General features: G+C 37.8%; 1 protein-coding gene across 4 annotated transcripts in view; it reads right to left on the reverse strand.

The window, feature by feature from the left end:
• Positions 1–14,498, reverse strand: part of MIA2 (MIA SH3 domain ER export factor 2) — a 90,554-nt gene extending 76,056 nt beyond the window's left edge. For 2 of the 4 annotated variants that reach the window (XM_043434634.1, XM_043434633.1), the window contains exons 1-4: positions 14,183–14,498; positions 12,342–12,475; positions 9,458–9,544; positions 1,962–3,189 (exon numbers count right to left, since the gene is read on the reverse strand). In XM_043434634.1, coding sequence (XP_043290569.1) covers positions 1,962–3,189; positions 9,458–9,544; positions 12,342–12,475; positions 14,183–14,297 — 1,564 coding nt within the window. In that variant the 5' untranslated portion in view covers positions 14,298–14,498. The remainder of the gene's footprint in view (positions 1–1,961; positions 3,190–9,457; positions 9,545–12,341; positions 12,476–14,182) is intronic. The other 2 variants (XM_043434636.1, XM_043434635.1) reach the window with 1 other exon arrangement.
• Between the last annotated feature and the right edge of the window lie 7,854 nt (positions 14,499–22,352).

The raw sequence follows: 22,352 nt of genomic DNA on the forward strand, positions 1-22,352 counted from the left end.
TTGTTTTAGTCTCTCTTCTTTCCAGTTACTCTCATCTGCTTTTTCACAAATATCTCTTTAGGATCTAACAAGCTTAGAATAAAATGATTTCCTCTAGCCTTTGAAAATCTAGGTCTCTAATGTTTTCAATCATGAAAATCATCATATCTACACCTTTCTTATTTAGAAAAGTGTTAGAAGTGGCTCAGATGGCAAAGAATCTGCCTGCAATGCAGGAGACCCAAGTTCGATCCCTGGGTCAGGAAGATCCCCTAGAGAAGGGAATGGCTACCCGCTCCAGTATTCTTGCCTGGAGAATTCCATGAACAGAAGAGCCTAGCCGGCTACAGTCCATGGGGTCTCAAAGAGTCTGACATGACTGAGCAACAAATACTTTCACTTCACTTAGAATCTAAAGTCTATATTCTGGTTAGAGGATGTTGATCAAGTAAAGAACTCACATTTTGTAGAATATTAAGAAATAACATATAGTTCTTCTGGAAATTCAAGAAAATCAACTAGCTCCAAAGAAATGTGTTTCTTTCTGAGTTTGCATTATTGATCTCTTCTTGTGAAAGTTTTTCTGTCATTCTAAAGTTCAATTGTGTCTGTATTATTGGCCAATATTTGTTGAGTTTCTAATCTGTCCATCATAAAGACATCAGAATGGAGATGTGAGAAAGTCATGTTATATAACTCTACTTAAAATATAATCCACATGTTTTTAATCATAGGAGTCACTGATGCCTGGACACCTAGAAGTCTCCTCTGCTACTCTGCCCTCTTCTGTTGTCCTCTGTTGAGCTCCCAGAATTGAGAGACTTGAGGGAGAATGTGGAAAACTTTTTACATTGTTTTTGCTTGAGTTTCCATATTATCTTGTACACTTAAAGAAAACCCTTGTTATCACAGATCTTCTTAGGGGGGAGGTGAGGAACTATAGATCTAGAATAAAATATAATTTAGAAACCAAGACTATTTTAAATTAATGAAAGGTGTTTTTAGAATAACCTAATAAGCAAAATTATCACCTAACAGAACAAGAAGTCAATGGACATTATCTAAAATAGGTTAATAGGTTAATCAAAGAAGAACAATATAAATATTTTATTTAGAAAATAGATAAATACTAAAATAAATTTTCTCTAAAAAATAAAAGAAATTATTATCCTTGGGAGAGAGGTGGAAGTAGAGATAGACAAAGGGAATAGAAATTGCTTTTGTTTAAAAAAAACAAAAAAGCCTTAGCACTACATATATTTTTAAACCTGTCTACATATAGCAGTTTGATTAAAACTTATTGTAAAATACCTAGAGATCTCCTTGAAATATCCATATATATCCAATCATTCCTTGCCCCTTGAGATTTTATGATACTGAGATCTACTAAGGGCTTCCCTGGTGGCTCATACAGTAAAGAATCCACCTGCAATGTGGGAGACCTGGGTTTGAACCCTGAGTTGGGAATATCCCCTGGAGAATGGAATGGCAACCCACTCCAGTATTCTTGCCTGCAGAATTCCATGAACAGAGGAGCCTGGCAGGCGCCTGTCCATGGGGTCGCAAAGAGTTGGACATGACTGACTGACTTTCACTTCACTTCAAGATCTACTAAGTCCCAGAGCAAACCAGATATATTGATAAAAGGGTGATTGATAAGCTTGTTGCTGATTATTGTTTATTTAGAAAAACAAGGATTCCTGGATTTTTCATGTGATTTGTATTTTTAAAAGTAGGCTCAGACTATAAAGAATCTGCCCATAATGCGGGAGACCCGGGTTTGACCCCTGGCTTGGGAAGACCCCCTGAAGAAGAGAATCTCTACCCACTCTGGTATTCTGGCCTGGAGAATTCATGGACAGAGGAGCCTGGCGGGCTACAGTCCATGGCACCTCAAAAAGTGAGACAAGACTGAGCAACTAGCAATTTCACTTTTTCCTATGTTTAAAAAAGAAATCACATTATAGATATTTTATACTAACCTGGCTGACTGTAATCACTTTTCAACATATCTTCTATATTATCTGTGGGGTACTTTTCAGCTGAAAATTCTTCTGTTTTATCATTTTCACCTATATTACTTTCATCCAGAGTCTGTTTGGGAAATGTCAATTCCGTTTCCTTTGGAGTATTCTGGAACCTCCAGCGATTGTTAAAATTATACAATAGCTTTTTAAAATATGGTACAGTATCAGAATCATCTGTTTTCTCTAAGACCCTTTCCTTGACTATTTGATTTTCAGTTTCCGTAATTTTTATTAGTTTTATTTCTTGTTCTTTATGAGGGTCAAATTCACTTGTTGAAGGATGTCTATGTTTATCTCCCACACCTCCTTCTTCATTTATTCCATCATCTGATATCATTTTATCTTCATTAGCATATGCAAAGCCTAGCATAGCAAAACCAAAATCAAACCAGCTTGGCTTGAGAATTGAGCTGTTATTAGTGATTATGTCTTCTTTTTCTGTTAATATTTCTGTACACAGAACAGTGGGTTCTTCTTCAGAGGATATGGAACTAGGAACATCTTCTAAAGGTGGGTTGCTTTCTTTGGACAATAACTCAAGCTCTGTATCCTCACCTCCAAAACCCAAATAACTTGTAAATCCACCACCAAACCAACCAGCGTCTTGAGGATTGAAAATGTGCTCTGACTCAGATACTAGTTCAGACTGTTCCTTTGGCACTGAATCAAACTCTGATTCAAGTTCTTGCTTATGTTCTGTTTGGGGCTTACCACTGTTTAATTCCTCTGGGTCATTCCCATCTTCCACTGCTGTTTGTCTACTTCGAAATGAGCTTTCTTCTTGAGGTTCAATAACTGATTCAAAAGTCTTTTCTTCAGTTTGGTCCTTTCCGAATCCAAACCATTCTTTCACTTCAGGCACAGTTGAAGACGGTGGGACATGATCCTCTTCTGGAATAAGATACTGTTCCATACTTCCAGCTTCTGCTTCCCAATCTTCTGATTGACTAGTACTTCTGATATCTTCAGGAGCCTCTGAAGCTGGAAATTGGTCTTCAAACAAACTACCTTCAGAAGTTGAATAAAAGCCAGGTTCTATCTGAAAATCATTTTCATATACACTAGATTTGGGGTCATTATCTTCTTCATATGGATACATATTTTCACTATTATCACTGTTTAACTCACTAGCTTCATTTTCAAATACATAGTTTATTCCAAGAAGACAGAAAAAGTCAGATTCCTGAAAGGAAAAATATATATATGATTGACATTAATATACTGAAACTCCTTGTTTGTCCAAAATCATTCCAAGTGAGTGTCATTTTCCCAAGGCCACACAACTAGCTCAATAGCTGAGCAAAAACTCCTAATCGCAAACATTTGTATCCTAACTGACTTTTCAGGGTTAGTGATATAAACCTCAGTGAGATCCACTTGCATTAGGATTTGTGATCAAATAGTTGAAGAACTTTAGAAGAAAAGACAATCCAGTATTGAGTATATTCCGCAAAGAAACTCTAATGAAAAGGCATACATGGCCACAAAATCTTGCTCCTTGTAAGGGTACACTGAATGGACATTTGGAGCTGTGCAGTGGTTTCAGACCGGAATTTACAGCAGGATGATCACAGCTCAGAAAAACCAGATTCCAAAGCATGATGGCCTGGTTAGAAGCTACACTAAAACACTCAGGCTTCTTTAACTGAGTTACTGTAAGCAGCCAATGGAGACAGGGATCCACTTGCTCATTTCACAGAAAACCGAATTTTCAAGAATAAAGTGATAAAAGCTATTTTTTTTTCTGAAGGTATGAGACACTGATATGCACTGCTGTTTGGTAATCACCATTATAAAATGAGAATAAAACTCAGAATTTTACAAAAAAAAACCTCAGAATTGCAATTTCTACAGTATAATTTTGGCACTACAACACTGTAGGTGATTAATAGACGTTGGAGCCAAACACTATGGATTGAAATCTTTTTTTTCATTTTTTATTTTTTATTTATTTATTTTTTCATTTATTTTTATTAGTTGGAGGCTAATTACTTTACAATATTGTAGTGGTTTTTGCCATACATTGAAATGAATCAGCCATGGATTTACATGTGTTCCCCATCCCAATCCTCCCTCCCACCCCCCCTCCCCATCCCATCCCTCTGGGTCTTCCCAGTGCACCAGCCCTGAGCACTTGTCTTATGCATCCAACCTGGGCTGGTGATCTGTTTCACCCTTGGATTGAAATCTTAATCCTGCTGTTTACTAGCTCTGTGACCTTGGGTGAATTAGATGACCTTCCTATGCCTCAGTCTCTTCATTCACAAAATGAGAAAAATAATACCTTATAGGGCTGTTGTAAACGATTAAATGAATCAAGTACTTAAAATAGAAACTGTCTCTAGTAAATACTAGTCTAATGTAGCCCAAGGTTATACTACCCTAGATGAGCCAGTCGTGCAAGGATAAAAAGGCTTATCCCCTTGCCTCTATTCAGAACAAATCTGAAAAGTCATCTCAGCTTCTAAGTTCCTTATAGAATCACCTGAAATCATTGCTGCAACTGCATTATAGTTCAACTTCTCTGTCTGTCCAATCCTGCATTTTCTGGTGTTTCTTTATAAGTGCTAGTCCCAAGAGTACTCCCCAGTACCTTTCTTGGATGCAAAAGTCCATCTATTTCCCAGGGGACTTGACCTAAGAATTTGGGCCTCCTATATGCCTAGAATGTCGACCTTCTAGGAATCAGCGAACTAAAATGGACTGGAATGGGTGAATTTAACTCAGATGACCATTATATCTACTACTGCAGGCAGGAATCCCTTAGAAGAAATGGAGTAGCCATCATGGTCAACAAAAGAGTCTGAAATGCAGTACTTGGATGCAATCTCAAAAATGACAGAATGATCTCTGTTCGTTTCCAAGGCAAACCATTCAGTATCACGGTAATCCAAGCCTATGTCCCAACCAGTAATGCTGAAGAAGCTGAAGTTGAACGGTTCTATGAAGACCTACAAGGCCTTCTAGAACTAACACCCAAAAAAGACGTCCTTTTCATTATAGAGGACTGGAATGCAAAAGTAGGAAGTCAAGAAACACTTGGAGTAACAGGCAAATTTGGCCTTGGAGTATGGAATGAAGCAGGGCAAAGGCTAATAGAGTTTTGCCAAGAGAACACACTGGTCATAGCAAACACCCTGTTCCAACAACGCAAGAGAAGACTCTACACATGGACATCACCAGATGGTCAACACCAGATTGATTATATTCTTTGCAGCCAAAGATGGAGAAGCTCTATACAGTCAGCAAAAACAAGACCAGGAGCTGACTCTGGCTCAGATCATGAACTCCTTATTGCCAAATTCAGAATGAAATTGAAGAAAGTGGAGAAAACCACTAGACCATTCAGGTATGACCTAAATCAAATCCCTTATGACTATACAGTAGAAGTGAGAAATAGATTTAAGGGATTAGATCTGATAGACAGAATGCCTGATGAACTATGGACAAAGGTCCGTGACACTGTACAGAGACAGGGATCAAGACCATCCCCATGGAGAAGAAATGCAAAAGGGCAAAAGAGTTGTCTGAGGAGGCCTTACAAATAGCTGTAAGAAGAGAAGCAAAAAGCAAAGGAGAAAAGGAAAGATATTCCCATTTGAATGCAGAGTTCCAAAGAATAGCAAGGAGAGATAAGAAAGCATTCCTCAGTGATCAAGGGAAAGAAATAGAGGAAAACAACAGAATGGGAAAGACGAGAGATCTCTTCAAGAAAATTAGAGATACCAAGGGAACATTTCATGCAAAGATGGGTTCGATAAACGACAGAAATGGTATGGAGCTAACAGAAGCAGAAGATATTAAGAGGTGGCAAGAATACAAAGAAGAACTGTACAAAAAAGATCTTCACGACCCAGATAATCACAATGGTGTGATCACTCACCAAGAGCCAGACATCCTGGAATGTGAAGTCAGGTGGGCCTTATTTTTTGTTTTTCAGGTGGGCCTTAGAAAGCATCACTACGAACAAAGCTAGTGGAGGTGATGGAATTCCAGTTGAGCTATTTCAAATCCTGAAAGATGATGCTGTGAAAGTGCTGCACTCAATATGCCAGCAAATTTGGAAAACTCAGCAGTGGCCACAGAACTGGAAAAGGTCAGTTTTCATTCCAATCCCAAAGAAAGGCAATGCCAAAGAATGCTCAAACTACCACACAATTGCACTCATCTCACATGCTAGTAAAGTAATGCTCAAAATTCTCCAAGCCAGGCTTCAGCAACATGTGAACCGTGAGCTTCCAGATGTTCAAGCTGGTTTTAGAAAAGGCAGAGGAACCAGAGATCAAATTGCTAACATCTGCTGGATCATCGAAAAAGCAAGAGAGTTCCAGAAAAATATCTATTTCTGCTTTATTGACTATGTCAAAGCCTTTGACTGTGTGGATCACAATAAACTGTGGAAAATTCTGAAAATGATGGGAATACCAGACCACATGACCTGCCTCTTAAGAAACCTATATGCAGGTCAGGAAGCAACAGTTAGAACTGGACATGGAACAACAGACCGGTTCCAAATAGGAAAAGGAGTACGTCAAGGCTGTATATTGTCACCCTGCTTATTTAATATATATGCAGAGTACATCATGAGAAATGCTGGGCTGGAAGAAGCACAAGATGGAATCAAGATTGCTGGGAGAAATATCAATAACCTCAGATATGCAGATGACAGCACCCTTATGGCAGAAAGTGAAGAGGAACTAAAAAGCCTCTTGATGAAAGTGAAAGAGGAGAGTGAAAAAGTTGGCTTAAAGCTCAACATTCAGAAAACTAAGATCATGGCATCTGGTCCCATCACTTCATGGCAAATAGATGGGGAGACAGTGGAAGTAGTGTCAGACTTTACTTTTTTGGGCTCCAAAATCACTGCAGGTGGTGAATGAAGCCATGAAATTAAAAGACACTTACTCCTTGGAAGGAAAGTTATGACCAACCTAGATAGCATATTAAAAAGCAGAGACATTACTTTGTCAACAAATGTCCATCTAGTCAAGGTTATGGTTTTTCCAGTGGTCATGTATGGATGTGAGAGTTGGACTGTGAAGAAAGCTGAGTGCCGAAAAATTGATGCTTTTGAACTGTGGTGTTGGAGAAGACTCTTGAGAGTCCCTTGGACTGCAAGGAGATCCAATCAGTCCATCCTAAAGGAGAACAGTCCTGGGTGTTCATTGGAAGGACTGATGTTGAAGCTGAAACTCCAATACTTTGGCCACCTCATGCGAAGAGTTGACTCATTGGAAAAGACCCTGATGCTGGGGAGGGATTGGGGGCAGGAGGAGCAGGGGGTGACAGAGGATGAGATGGTTGGATGGCATCACTGACTCGATGGACATGAGTTTGAGTAAACTCTGGGAGTTTTTGATGGACAGGGAGGCCTGGCATGCTGCGATTCATGGGGTCGCAGAGTCGGACATGACTGAGGGACTGAACTGAACTGACTGAACTGATATGCCTACTATGTGCTCTGCTCTGTGCCAAGTACTGAAATTCTACAGTAAATGATAGAAACAATAAGTAATAGATTGTTATAAGTGCTATGCAGGAAATAGGAAGTTGTGGTTGAGAAGCATTAATTCCTTTAGAATCATCATGGAAGAGCTCTCTGAGGCACTGATGTTTAAGCTGCGACCTACAGCTTAACGACTAAGCAATAACAGATACAACTTAAGGACTAAACAACAACAACAAAAGGATAAGGAGGGACTAACCAGGTGAAGAACTTAGGGAAAGCATTCCAAACAAGGGGAATGACCAATTTGGGTTTGTAGGCGGGGAAAGGGCTTGGCATGGTCTAAGAACAGTCAATAGGCCAGCATGGCTAGGAGCATAGTCGGGGCCAGAAGAAGGGCATAAGACAAGGTCAGCAGAGGGCAGGAACAGATCATGCAGAGCCAGGTAAGGAGTCAGAGCTTGATTCCAGATTCAACGCAAAGCCGTTAAAAGGCTTTAAAACAAGTGAATGACAAGATCTGATTTTTTGGATTTTGATTCATGACTATAAGATTCATGGCTGTTTAGAGAATGAATTGGAAGAAGGCAAAAGTAAAGGTAAAAAGACCAGTTAGAAACCTACTACAGGTTCTACTCAGGAGGTAATTATGCTTTGAGTCAGAGCTATAGGGAGAGTAAAAATGAAGAGAAGACAGATAGATATATTTTGGAGACAGAACTGGCAGGACCGATAGTTACACAGTGAATAGACAGGTAATCCCAGAATTTGTGCTGGGAAAGAGCCAGATAATAGACAGTTTACTTAACCAGGCAGAACTGACTTCACACTGACCTCATTTAAGGTAAACTGGCTGACTTCACACTGACCTCATTTAAGGTAAACTGGCTTAACCTGCATGTGTGTGTGCTAAGTCGTTTCAGTTGTGTCTGACTCTTTGTGATCCTATGGACCGTAGCCTGCCAGGCTCCTCTGTCCATGGGATTTTCCAGGCAAGAATTCTGGAGTGGGTGGCCATACTCTCCTCCAGAGAATCTTGCTGATCCAGGGATCGAACCCAGAATCTGAATTAAATGCGCTAGTCAAATTCATGTATTGAAGAGTCACCTTCTGATTCCCTTTCTCATTATCAAGCCCAGCATTATCAAACTCAGTTAAAGCTCCAACAGCAAAAGAAGTTTATAGATTGGAGACCTAGAGAATATGATGGGAGATAAACTCTGTCTCAGGAGGACAATAACATTAGTAATAATATCTAACATTTACATAGCATTTAGTAAATGCTGTTTTATGTGCTTTCATATGCTCTTTTTTCCTCAATACATTCATGAGGTAAGTTTATAATCATCATCCTCATTTCACAAATGAGAAAAAAGGCAGAAAGATCACATAACAACTCAGTGGCTAAGTCAGGCTTTGAACCCAGCCCATCTCCAAAATTTATGCTCTGAACTACTATATTCTACTGCCTGCTAATTTTTCAGTAAGCAAAATCTTTGTCATTAACCCTGTCTTACCTGATTTTATTCACATACTCAAACTATTCCTAGCGTGAGTTCTTAAGACTATTTTATGTATCCACTCTATAAGATGTATAACCAATGGGCATTTACACCACAGAAAACTGTGTTAATCAAGAAATTTTAAATTCAACTAATAACCGATAAGGGAATGGCAACCCAGTCCAATATTCTTGCCTTGAGAATTCCATGGACAGAGAATCCTGGTGGGCTACTGTCCAAAGGGGTCACAAAGAGTCAGACATGAATGAATGACTAACACACACACACACACACACACACACACACACACAGAACAACTATACTCCCATATCAATTAATTAAAAAATAAATTAAATTAAATAAAGAATACATTCATTAAAAGGAGAAAGAAGAAAAAGAAAACGGGTAATTGGAAAAGAGAATTCTTGTTAGGGAAAAAAATACATAAATTTACTTTAGAAAAATAAATCAGTTCAATTAACAACCAAAATCTGTTTACTCACTTTTGTTGGTATTTGAACTTCCTCAGATATGAATACTTGTTCAATCTGGACTGCATCTCTGGGAAAATACCCAAAGTCCTTTCCTTTCTATCAAAATGAAGAATAAATATTAACAAGAGTAATCAAAGCAATAGCTATTGAGTCTAATTTTGTTCCATGTCCTTGACTTTCATGTATTTCAAATCACAAATATTTATTGGTTTTCATTTACTATCTAAAAGAAAGTCCAATTAAATCATATTCCGCTTGCTACTCAACAGAACAGGGTTAATTTGAGGGAACAAAGGGGCAAGCTATAAAATGGCACTTTTTCAGATTTCAGAGGGAAAACCACTCATTTTCTTCCTTTTTCTGTTCTTAATGACCTTTCTTGCCTCGTGGACCACAGATTTATACTAATAAACCTGGAATATGAAAAAACAAGGGAAAGGTGACAGTAGCCAAGCTAGATGGAGCTGTGACATATTCAGCATTTTCAGGATGTCAAAATAAGATAAGATGTTTAAACCTGAAGGGCCAAGATGGATTCATCAAGATAGTAAAGATCTATGAGTCCTCCAGAGGGGATTGGGTTCCATTCAACTTCTGTACCTTGGTGACAGAGGTCCTCTCAATCATGTTTAAGTGCCTTCAAGATGTCCCCCAAGAGTGAAGGCTTCACACGGCCACTCTCAGTCCATTTCCTACCCCTGTCCAAGTTTAAAGAGTGTATTTCTTTTGGCCCTTTGATTTAGCACCATTACACCTCAATTCTGATTTTTCCAGCTCTTCAGTTGCTGCAACTATTTGAAAACTGACAAAGCGAACTCCACAATGTGGCTCCTTTTCTATGGTGGCAAAACCTGGTTTGCAGGGTCTTAGTTCTTTAATGAGGGATTGAACCCAGGCCCTCAGCAACAAAAGCCCAGAGTCTTAATCACACAGTGTGGATTCTTTTAATTTTAGTTATTTACTTATTTTTGGCTGTGCTATGTCTTTGTTGCCATGCAGGCTTTTCTCTGGTTGCAGCCAGCAGGGCCTATTCTCCAGTCACGGTGTGTAGGCCTCTCATCACAGTGGCTTCTCTTGTTGCAGGGCATGGGCTCGAGGGCACATGGGCTTCGGGAGTCGTGGCATGTGGGCTCAGTGGTTGTGACTCCAGGCTCCAGAGTGCAGGTTCAGTAACTGTGGCCCACAGTCTCAGTGGCTTCGCAGCATTGGGATCCTCCCAGAGCAGAGATCAAACCCGTGTCTCCTGCACTGGCAGGTGGATTCCTTACCGCTGAGACACCAGGGAAGCCCACAGTGTGGCTGCTTAAATGGCTATCTGCCTGGACTAGACACCTAAAGCATAAAAGTAAGTGTGCTTGAAACTTCACCCTGGCTCCACACATTACATCTTGCTTTGTGTGGAACTATCATTTTCACACATTGTAGACAAGAAAGAAAGACGGAGAAGGCAATGGCACCCCACTCCAATACTTTTGCCTGGAAAATCCCATGGATGGAGGAGCCTGGTAGGCTGCGGTCCATGGGGTTTGCTAAGAGTCAGACACAACTGAGAGACTTCACTTTCACTTTTCACTTTCATGCATTGGAGAAGGAAATGGCAACCCACTCCAGTGTTCTTGCCTGGAGAATCCCAGGGATGGGGGAGCCTGGTGGGCTGCCATCTATGGGGTCGCACAGAGTCAGACATGACTGAAGTGACTTAGCAGCAGTAGCAGCAGACAAGAAAGAATGCTTTCTTTTCTTCTTATGATACCTACTGTTTAATTTTTCTTATAGTTGCATTAGATACCTCCAGTGCATTCAAGTCAGAGAAATAGTGTGTTTAAAGAACCATAAGCAGTAAGAAGTCTTGGGAGCTGCAAAGTCCAGGTAAACAATTCTGGTCAACAATGTCTGAGGTTCAGTCATATAGCCTCTAATGCTAAGAAGCAGGATTGACCCACATAGAATCTGCACCTTCAAATAAAGATCAGAGGCTTCCCGTTTAGATGCTATACAACGAAGAGATCTTATGCATATGCTATATGGAAATGATGTATGTATAGTTTGGTCATGCTTGCTCAGCTTGGGAATAAAATCATGTGTCATGGTATGTTTTCATTCTTAAACATAATGATATAATCTTAGATACCAATCTATTTTCAACTGAAAATATTAATCATTAATTTTTCTACATTATGCATTCAGAAAGATGATTCAGGAGCCTAGGAATTTCAGTGTAATAGGACTTTGGGCTGAATAAAAGTGTCTCAGCTATTCTTTTTTTCCATGAAAAATTAATATATCTCATTTCCTTAGGCTACTAATCTTTCAGAGGACCTCTTCAATAGCAACTCAGACCTTTATTTGCTCAGAAAGACATGTCTTTTTTATTTTTTTGGCCAAGTGAGATCTCAGTTTTCCCAGTTAGGAAATGGAACTGCACCTTTGGCAGTGAAAGGTGATATCATGGAGCTCTAACCACTGGACTGCCAGGGAAGTCCCAAGACACGTTTTTTAATCTGATTAACTAAAACTTCCCAGTCTCTCCTAAACCTTGGTAGCACCAAGGGATGGCTGGGCTTACCTAGTCACCTGGTAACCTCCATCAGTACCTCTAAAGTCTCTCCAAACAAATATAAAAGTTAAGTTAAAAAACTATGCATTTTATGTAAAATAACTTCAAGGCACTCTTAAGCCTTCATCTCAATCAGACTGGCTTCCCCAAAGCTACTTTTATAGAAATTCTGGAACCAATAGTGAACATGTCCATGTTGTTTGTTTAAATATATCAAAAGTTATATATATATATAGTACTTTGAAATGTTTTAAGTTCTTTTAGAGATGAAAACGAGGCTTCTTTGTGCAAGCTGGTCATTTATTCTGTATTCGATTTATAAGGTTAGATACTTACACTTCCTGCCCACAAGTCTTCCCTTTTTCCTGAGAGTTTAACATAAACCGATATCTCTTCTCCCTTAGTGAAGTTCAGGTATCGACAGTCAGGTCCTCTGTAATCTCTTATGGCTGAGACTCTGCTTATTAAAGCTATGTAACATGCAAAGTAGAGAAGGGAAGGAAAAGATAATTAGTTTTCTTCCTAGCATCTACTATACTCCAGGCATCATGATAAGCTCTTTCATACCTTTTATCCTTGTTATTATTAAATTCTCAAAACAGGCTATGAGGTAAATAATCTCATCTCAGACTAACAAATGAGCCTTTAATTAAGTCTCAAAGAGATGGTCACACACCTGATAAATAGTGGAGCCAGATCTGAACTGACTTTCTTTTCACTGCAACATCTGCTTTCTATATTCTGAGCTTTTCTTTGTTTTTCCCTAAACCTTTCTAGAAATCCATCAGTCTCTCTTAATGGACAACTCATATCCTACTTCTTATATGAGATATCCCTAATTGGTCCAGCCTACTCCACCCCTTCTCTGAATTTCAAAATTACCTATTATTCTTATGTTATACCCCTATTTACTATTTCATATTGACCTGTCTTATCATCATTTACTAGAATGAAAATCCCTGGAGGAAGAGAAACTTATCTTACATTTTATTTTATTCTGCTTAGATACACATCCCTCATCTTGCAGACCCAGCACATGACAGACCCTTGGTAACTATGAACGATTATATCCCCATATGCTAGATTTAGCCCTTCAACATGTAAAGTAATATACATATCATATTAACTATTATAATTATACTGACATATGTAAAACATTTTGATTAAGTTGTGCAATTAAAGTTAAAATAACTTTTATCGATTACTATAAATGTGAATGTTCTGTTAACATGATATGTGCCTAACCCTAAGGCAACTAAAATGAGGCTGTAAAGAAAGAAATAAAAATTGTTTTAATTATTATTATATAATTAGATAATAATATAATTATATAATGGTTATATAATAATATTATTATTATCATCTAGTAAACATTCTTTCTATATTAAATTACATATCCAAATTATTAAGGAAAATGTTTACACATAAAAATTTACTTTTAAATTATTTATGTTAATACTAATAATATTTTAAATTTTTAATTTCCATGTTGCAAATTAGAAATAATTCTCACATACTGGAGGGATAGAAGGTTTAAAGCGATTCTAATATATTGGGATGAAAGATGCTATTCGTTCTGTACCATAATAAGTTCTTAAAGAACAAAATGAAAATTAATTTATCATTGTAGGAGAAAGCTTAATATTCAGACATAAATAAAACTTTCAACTCCTAAAATTGATTTCATTATTTTTACATAATAAATTATGCAAAAATGATTAATGTGTGATAAAGTTTTAGACAATAAATCATGATGGTATGAAATAAAAACAGTCTTAGAAAACTCATGAGAGTCAGCAACTTCTGATTGTGAAACAGAAACTAAAAAAGTAAGAGCTTCATAAAAATAGCTATCAAATGGCTTTTTTTTAATACAAATCATTTACATTTATCTTAAAAAGTAGTAAAAGTGCTAGTTTGTTTTGAAAGCTGGATTAATGTCCTTATAATTTCTGATATATTTATATATAAGGTTATCCTTACTCCTTTATATTTACATTAAAAACTATCATAAAATGTTTTGCTTCTAGCATGTCCTTTTTATAGTGGACTACACCTTATAACTACAAATATTTCCCAATGATATTAATGTTCATTTTTTATCATACATGTCCACAATAACATTTTATATCATTTCAGAGCTTTAGTTTAAGAGGAAAAAAAGAAAAGCAACTTACTTTCACATTCCAAGTCACCACATTTTTTTAAGTCTGCCAGCAGTTTTGTGCTCTCCAAACACTTTGTCAGAGAAATAACCAAAAGGAAGATCCTGTGAACTTTAAGATCCGCCATGCTAAAATAAGCAGGAATCCCAAACAAGGTTTAAACTGATCGTTTAGGCAATATTTATGCCAGCCAAAACAGGAGATAACCCAGCATATTTTCTAAATGTAAGAGGGAAAGGTTTGAGGTTTTTCAACCTCTTGATAACTACTTTTTTCTATCGGTGTTTAGGCTTAACTTGAGGGAAAACACTCTCTGTTCTCAATCTTCAGTATCTGCAGTGTCAGGTATCCAGATTATACATAAGGGTTTAATAATTAACAGGGATTTTTAGCTGGAGTCATGTCTTATAAAGCCAGCCCATGGAAAATTCTCTTGCTTAAAGGCACCTTGTGTTCCACAGAACAATTCTTAAATGGCCTCCACAAAAGGTAGTTTATCTCTTTCTGTTAAAGTCTTCGGGTAGATCAGTAAATAAGTACATAGTATTTGCTGCATGTAAATACCAGCGTCAGGGAAGATATAGTTAAATGTAGAAGCAATAATAATTTATATTAAAAGCATCATTCAGGATTATCATGATGAAAGTTATTTAAAAAAAAATCCCACTTTCATATTATAACAACCTTCCATGTTACTCTGAGGTTGAAACTTGTATTCAGTTAAGATAGTTAAAATGTATTAAGTACTTATTAAGATCCACGTACTGTCTTAAACAATTACACGATCTGATTTTACTTTCACATCAACTGTCTAAATAGGTGACATTATCATCCCTATTCTTGCATTATGGGGAAACTGAGGTACATGCAGATGGGTTAACTCACTTGCCCAACGTCACATAGTGCATGGAGAAGAAATTTAAACCTAGGTCCCGTGACTCCTCCTTCTCACAACCACAGAAAGATGTCTATTCCCTCTGCAACAATACCATTACAGAAACAGAAGGCAGTTTCATACAACACATACATACAGTATCATTTAATGTATTTAAAATCATATGTGTATTTCTGTATGTAAAGGGTGAATGAGAGAGAGGTCTGAAAGACTCCTCCCCCATACGGTGGGAATATATCGTTTGAGTTCAGTTGTTTTCACTTTCCTCTTTGTACTTTCTATATTGTTTAACTTTCTTCTTAAAAATAAGTAAGCATATATCATTTTTAAATAACAGTAAGGTTATGGAAATTAAATTACTTGAATGACTTGTTTAGTCACTAAGTCACGTCTGACTCTTTTTGCGACCCCATGGAGTGTAGCCCTCCACGCTCCTTTGTCCATGGCATTTCCCAGGTACAAATACTGGAGTAGGTGGCCATTTCTTTCTCCAAATTGAATGATATTGTCCCTTAAAGGAGATCAAATCCCTATATTGGGAATTTTTGTGTAAAACACTAGGTCAAAGTAGACTTTTGGAAACTAAGTTTGTCCTGTTTCAATCTTAGGGGAATATTTTTCTTAGTCCTTCTTTGCTGTACCTTTTCCCAGTGTCTGGGCATGCCAACATACATGCACTTTGCAGAATGCAGCACTTGCAACACTTGTGTGACACCACACTCCCCTCTAGTGCCTGAGCAAGCTAAAGTGAAAGTCTGTTGCATTCAAAGTCCTAAATAAAAGGATGTGTGTTCTCTATTTGTTTTCCAGAACCAATAATTAGTAGGAAACCTGTTCTCTGAGATCAAAGATTTTTCCCTCTTCAGAAAAATCTGACAGAGCATGAGTTTGAGGGTCCTTTGGTTTACAATTAGAGCACTGCATAGCTATACATGTGCACACTCAAAAAGGTGTAGGTTTGTTTCCTGAATACTTTTGCAAATCTGTAAACTATATTTGTCAAAGATATTGAAGAAGCTCTTCAGCTTCAAATTTTGGCACAGAATTACTTACATAGTCCGTAGTATCAAATCAAGAATGTTCAATAATTAATGTACTTCATCCTTTTCTGTATTCAGTATTAAAAAATGTTAAAGCTAAATTCTTAACTAGTTAATTTAATTGTGTTCTCCATTATGAGACAGACGAACCCAGAGAAATGTGTCTGTTTGTTTGAGTCCAGAAAAACAAGAGAAAAATCCTTGCCTAAGATACCACCTTGCAGAGATTTACTCTTGCTAGAAATGCTCCCACTTTCTTACTACTTAATGCACTCAAATGATCTCATTTTATGTTCAAACTATTATTCAAATATATTTTAACAAGAAATCTGAAAATGTGGTAGCATAATGTCAACTGTCTCTAACAGATCCAGATGAAGAGGTGGTATATGAAAAGGATGAGAACATTTAGTTTAAAGAAACTGAAGTATCAATTTTCACTGCAAAAATAGTTATATTAACTTAGTCAGATGTTATATAATGGCTGATGCATTTTGCAGCTCAAGTGTTGTGTCAGTATTAAAATATAATACTGCTTCTGAGGAGGATTTCATAGTACGAGTCAGGAACACTGATTTGGAAGGCCTATCTTCCAAAAGATAGGCCTTTGGAAGGCTTTCTTCCAAATCAGTATTGGAATCAGTTTGCCAACAAAGGTCTGTATAGTCAAAGATATGGTTTTTCCAGTAATCATGTACGGCTATAAGAACTGTATCATAAAAAATGCTGAACACAGAAGAATTGATTATTTTGAATTGTGGTGTTGGAGAAGACTCTTGAGAGTCCCTTGGACTGCAAGGAAGCCAAACCAGTCAATCCTAAAGGAAATCAACCTTGAATATTCATTGGAAGGACTGATTCTGAAGCTCCAATACTTTGGCCACCTGGTACGAAGAGCTGACTCATGGAAAAAACATGATGCTAGAAAAGATTGAGGGCAGGAGAAGGGGGCAGCAGAGGATGAGATGGTTAGATAGCATCAGTCAGTCAATGGACATGAATTTGAATAACTTCTGGGAGATGTGGAAGACAGGGGAGCCTGGTATGCTGTAGTCCATAGGGTCTATATTTGAGTGATCAGACACAACTTAGTGACTGAGCAACAATAGCTTTCTTCAGAAATCACACAGGATGTAAGAGTAACTACTGCACTGAGCTAAAGAATCAATCCTCAAAGCCACGAACGTTCAGTATCTTAGAGGTAGTATGACAAAGCAGACCTTCCCATGGGAATATACAGACATAATCATGAATGCTGCACTTCTACTGCTTGGTGATGTTATTTCTGATACTATGTGGTACTACCTTTTCTCTTAGTGCCTCAGATTTCCTAAAGTGGGAACATACTTCTTCAACCAGCTGCCTGTTACCTTGGCAGTTTATAAAATAGAGAAGCTTGATTACAGTGGTCCCATCTTATCCATATTTTCACTTTCCATGGATTCTGCTACCTGAGATCTGAGAACATTATATTGAAAATTCCAGAAATAAACAAGTCACAAGTTTTAAATTGTGCACTGTTCTGAGTGGTGTGATGAAATCTCCTGCTGTCCTTCTCCCTCCTGCTCAGAATCATCCCTTTGTCCAGTACATCCTGTCCATCAGTCACCTAGTAGCCACCTTGGTTATCAGATGGGTTGTCAAGGTATCACAGTGCTTGTGTTCAAGGAGCCTTTGGTTTACTTAAAAATGACCCCAAACACAGGAGTAACGATGCTGGCAAATTGGGTATGCCAAAGAGAAGCCATAAAGCACTTCCTTTAGGTGAAAATGGGAAAGTACTTGACTTAATAAGCAGAAAAAAATCATATGCTGAGATTGCTGAGATCTAAGGTAGAAACAAATCTATCTGTGAAATTGTGAAGAAGGAAAAAGAAATTTGTGCTGGTTTTGCTATCACACTTCAAAATGCAAAAGTTACACCCACAATGTCTGGTAAATGCTTAGTTAAGATGGAAAGGGCATTAAATTTGTACAATAAGAAATGCTTGGAAAGAGAAGACATACAGATGGCCAAAAAACACATGAAAAGATACTCAATATCACTAATTTTTAGAGAAATGCAGAATAAAACTATTAATACAATGAGGTATCACCTCACACCAGTCAGAATAGATTTCATTAAAAGATATACAAATAATAAATGCTGGAAAGTGTATAGAGAAAAGGGAACCCTCCTACCTTGTTGGTGGAAATGTGAATTGATACTGCCACTATGGAGAAGAGTATGGAGATTCTTTCAAAAAAAAATAAAAATAAAGCTACCATATGATCCAACAATCCCACTCCTGGGCATATATACAGAAAAAAATAATTCAAAAGGATGCATGCACCCCAATATTCACTGAAGCACTGTTTTACAATAGCCAGGACATGCAAGCAAACTAAATGTCCATTAAATGAGGAATGGATAAAGATGTGGTACATACATACAATGGAATATTACTCAGTCACAGAAAGGAATGAAATAATGCCACCTGTAGTGACAGGATGGACCTAGAGTCATACAGTCATAGAGTCATACAGTCAGTGTGACATACAGATTGTCATACAGCCAGAGAAAGGCAAATATGTGAACTCGGTCATGCAAGACTGTTTGCAACCCCATGAATTGCCTGCCAGGCTCCTCTGTCCATGGAATTTTCCAGGCAAGAATATTGGAGTGGGTTGCCATTTCCAACGCCAGGGGATCTTTTTAAACTAGGGATCAAATCTGCCTCTCCCACGTCTCCTGCATTAGCAGGCAGATTCTTTACCACCGAGCCACCTGAGAAACCTCAAATACTGTATAATATCACTCATAGTGGACTTTAAAAAATGGTACAGGCTTACAGATGAACTTATTTGCAAGGCAGAAATACAGTCACAGATGTAGAAAACAATCTTGTGGTTACCAGTGGAGGAAATAGGGGTGGGATGAATTGGGAGACTGGGAATTGTGTATAAGATTGTGTATCTCCATATACACACTATTATATATAAATGCATAACTAATGAGAACCTACTGTACAGCACAGGAATCTCTACTGAATGCTCTGTGATGATCTAAATGGGAGGGAATCCAAAGAAGAGTGGAGATATATATATATATTATATATGTATATATTTATTTAACTGATTCACTTTGTACGGCAGAAACTAACACAGTATTGTAAAGCAACTATGCTCCAATAAAAATTAATAACAAAAAAAGAAATGTTGAGAGAGAGACCACATTCATATGACTTCTAACAGTGCACCTATTTCCAGGTCTGCCTCAGCTACAGAGAGCCACCTTACCCAAGATCACCCCTTCCTGGGTGATCTGATGAATCTTGTTAATAAATGACAAGTGAATACAAAAGCAGGATCATCTCAGCCTAAGGCAGGACACTCTGACAGGCATTCCTCACTACAGAGCTCCTTGTTGGGTTGACTGAAGTTTGCAGAGCCTGCATTGGAGTTTGACTTCCCTTTCTGCCCAATCCCTCCTTCTCTCCTCTCCTTTAATAGGTGTTAATCTCTTGAACCCAAAACTCTGTCTCAGTATTTATTACCTAGAGGACCCAATCTCAGATGCTAGTGATCCGCAGATGCAAAAAGAGGAGAAAGTGCACACTTTGACTTGCCATTGGTGCTAGTCACTCCATGGCTTGTGTTGTTTTGTGTTGCTGAAGGCTATGTTTTAATTCTGACCACTTCCTCTTATTCTATCAGTCAGAGTTCTACCAGGAGACAGATGAGTATTCCATTTTGAGGGAGGCACTCCTGAGTGATTGAGGAGTTTTTAATAACAAAGGTGGGGGCAGGGTTAAGAAAGACCAGCAGGGATGTAACATCTCCAGGCCTGAAGGAACAGTAACCACAACCTGGAGAGAACTCCAGGAAAGTACTGCCCAAAACAAACTTGAAACCTTCAGTAAAGGAACTCAGTCAAGAGAATCTCTTTTTTTCTGATCTTCTGATTTTATCTCCAATCCATCAAACCCAGCCAGAAACTAGAGAATAGGGAACACTTTGAAGCCATTCTAAAGTTCTGTGTTCTAGAGATGCAGAGCAGAGTGGTAAAGAGTGGAGTGGGAGGAGCAGAAGAGAATACCCTCCACGTTGTCATTATTCCTTTACTGTGTGTTTTTGAATGATAGTATGCAATATCCTCTATAGTCAAGATGGCATGTGTGTTGATATTTGCTGGTCAGGGGACTGAATTGGTTAAGTCTCATCAGTGGGTAGGAAAGGAATTTAAAGTTTGTTGAACACCAGCTCTGTATCAATAAGCTTAATATTTCACATGCAAATCTCACCTTCCAGGATGGGTATTATTCATTGAGTGCCTGTGATGTGTCAGCCACCCTTCTAGGGACTGGAGGTACAGGAATGAACAGGGCAAAGTCCTTGCTCTCAAGGACTTTGTATGCTAGTGAAGAGAGACAGACAAGAACAAACAAGCAAATAAATGAACAGGATAACTGAAAGTAGTGATAACTTGTTATGTAAGTTTGCTTAAGATAAAATTGCAAGGAAAGGCATTTCTGGACAGTGACGTTTGATTTCAGATGGGGGAGCAGGAAGGCAGAACATTGTGTGCAGAGGGGAGAATTAATGAGAAAGTCTACTTCATTGTCTGAAGTTTGATTGTGTGTGTGTGTATTAGTCACTCAGTTGTGTCCGACTCTGCAACCCCATGGACTGTAGCCCACCAGGCTTCTCTGTCCATGGAATTCTCCAGGCAAGAATAGTGGAGTAGATTGCCATTCCCTTCTCCAGAAGTTTGATTACTAAAGATGTAAAGAAAAAAAATGAAAAAGTCACATTGAATGCATTATAGTATGTCAGAAACAAGGCTCTAAAGTGGAAACTAACTTGGCATATATAATCAAGAAACATAAAGGCAGGTGGAGAGTGGTCAGAGATGAAGTAGGAGACACAGATCCAATCGTGTAGGGACTTTTGACTTTGGAAATGAATGAGCTTTGTTCTAAGTGCAGTGGGATGCCATAGGAAGTTTTAAGGAAGGGACTGACATTATTTGTGTTTATATATAACCTCACTTTTTTGCTTTACCAACCCCTACTTAGTGTTCAAGTATCTTAAGTTAAATCACTTAATGAATATATCACTCAATTTTTTATTAAGTGAATAAATTAACACATTCCTGAATGAGTAAACAAACTGATTTCTTTTCAAGGGCAAGATTCGTCATGTCCCATTGCTAAATGAAACTGTATCTTCAGCTGTGAGGCTCAACTGCTTCTTTCTCTCATTTCAATAAAAGTCAAGTGATCCTTTTCATTAAATTTGCATTGCTGAAGGTATGTTACAAAAATCTATAACCCACCCACACTGTAATCAGGGGATTGAGATTAACTTTATATTAGATCTGTATTTCTAATATTCTCAGACAAGGTGTGAGAATGATGCTGGAACAAAGCCAATATATTGTGAAAATGCTCATAGTCTTATCAATAAACATTACCAACACTTGAGCAGATTTTGTTTTATATAACCTGTTGACAGAAAATTATCTCCATAATTATTTTAAAAGAAATAACATTTTCAAGTGACAAAAGTGTGAGCATTTTTTTTCTTCAGGATCAACAATTCAGAGACATTGGAGGGCTTTTACTTTAGGACTGCTTTCTGGGCCTATGCCAGAGAACTGCCTCATAAGAAAGTTCATGTTGATATATCAGCCATTCATATAAGGGTCGAGACCTGTCTTACAGAGGATTACACTCTACAGAGTACTGTAAACTAGATCCAACATATCTACTTTCACTCAAGCCCCACAACAGTCCTGCTGAGAATTCATGTCGCCTTCATGCATACTTCAGGACTCCGTTACAGCAAAATCGGCACCTAGAGCTACATACATATGTTTCAAAATTTAGTGATAATAAAAAACTTTTCTCCAAAAATTCAACTCAAAGCATGTGAAGAGTGAAATGTCAGCCAAAGAGCCTTTTCTGCCTGTCTGCTTTCCTCACATTTGTAGAACACTTTTTTCCCCGTATTGTAGAGCATAAAAACTTAAATGGTGCATGTTAAAAGACGTAAGACCTGCATCCCCAGTATTAAATCCTGATTTTTCATTCTCAATAGGAAAGTCATGTCGAGTTACAGTAATCAAGCAGTAGTTCAAACAAAAATAATTAGAAATATTATCATATTACAAAGTATTGCTTCTTATAGACCTGCACATAAAATTCAGACTATTATAAATTCACAGTAATAAAGAGCTACTTAAAAGCTTAGAAATTTTTACTTT

This window comes from Cervus canadensis, chromosome 17 (genome assembly GCF_019320065.1).
Source record: "Cervus canadensis isolate Bull #8, Minnesota chromosome 17, ASM1932006v1, whole genome shotgun sequence".
Lineage (NCBI taxonomy): Eukaryota > Metazoa > Chordata > Mammalia > Artiodactyla > Cervidae > Cervus > Cervus canadensis.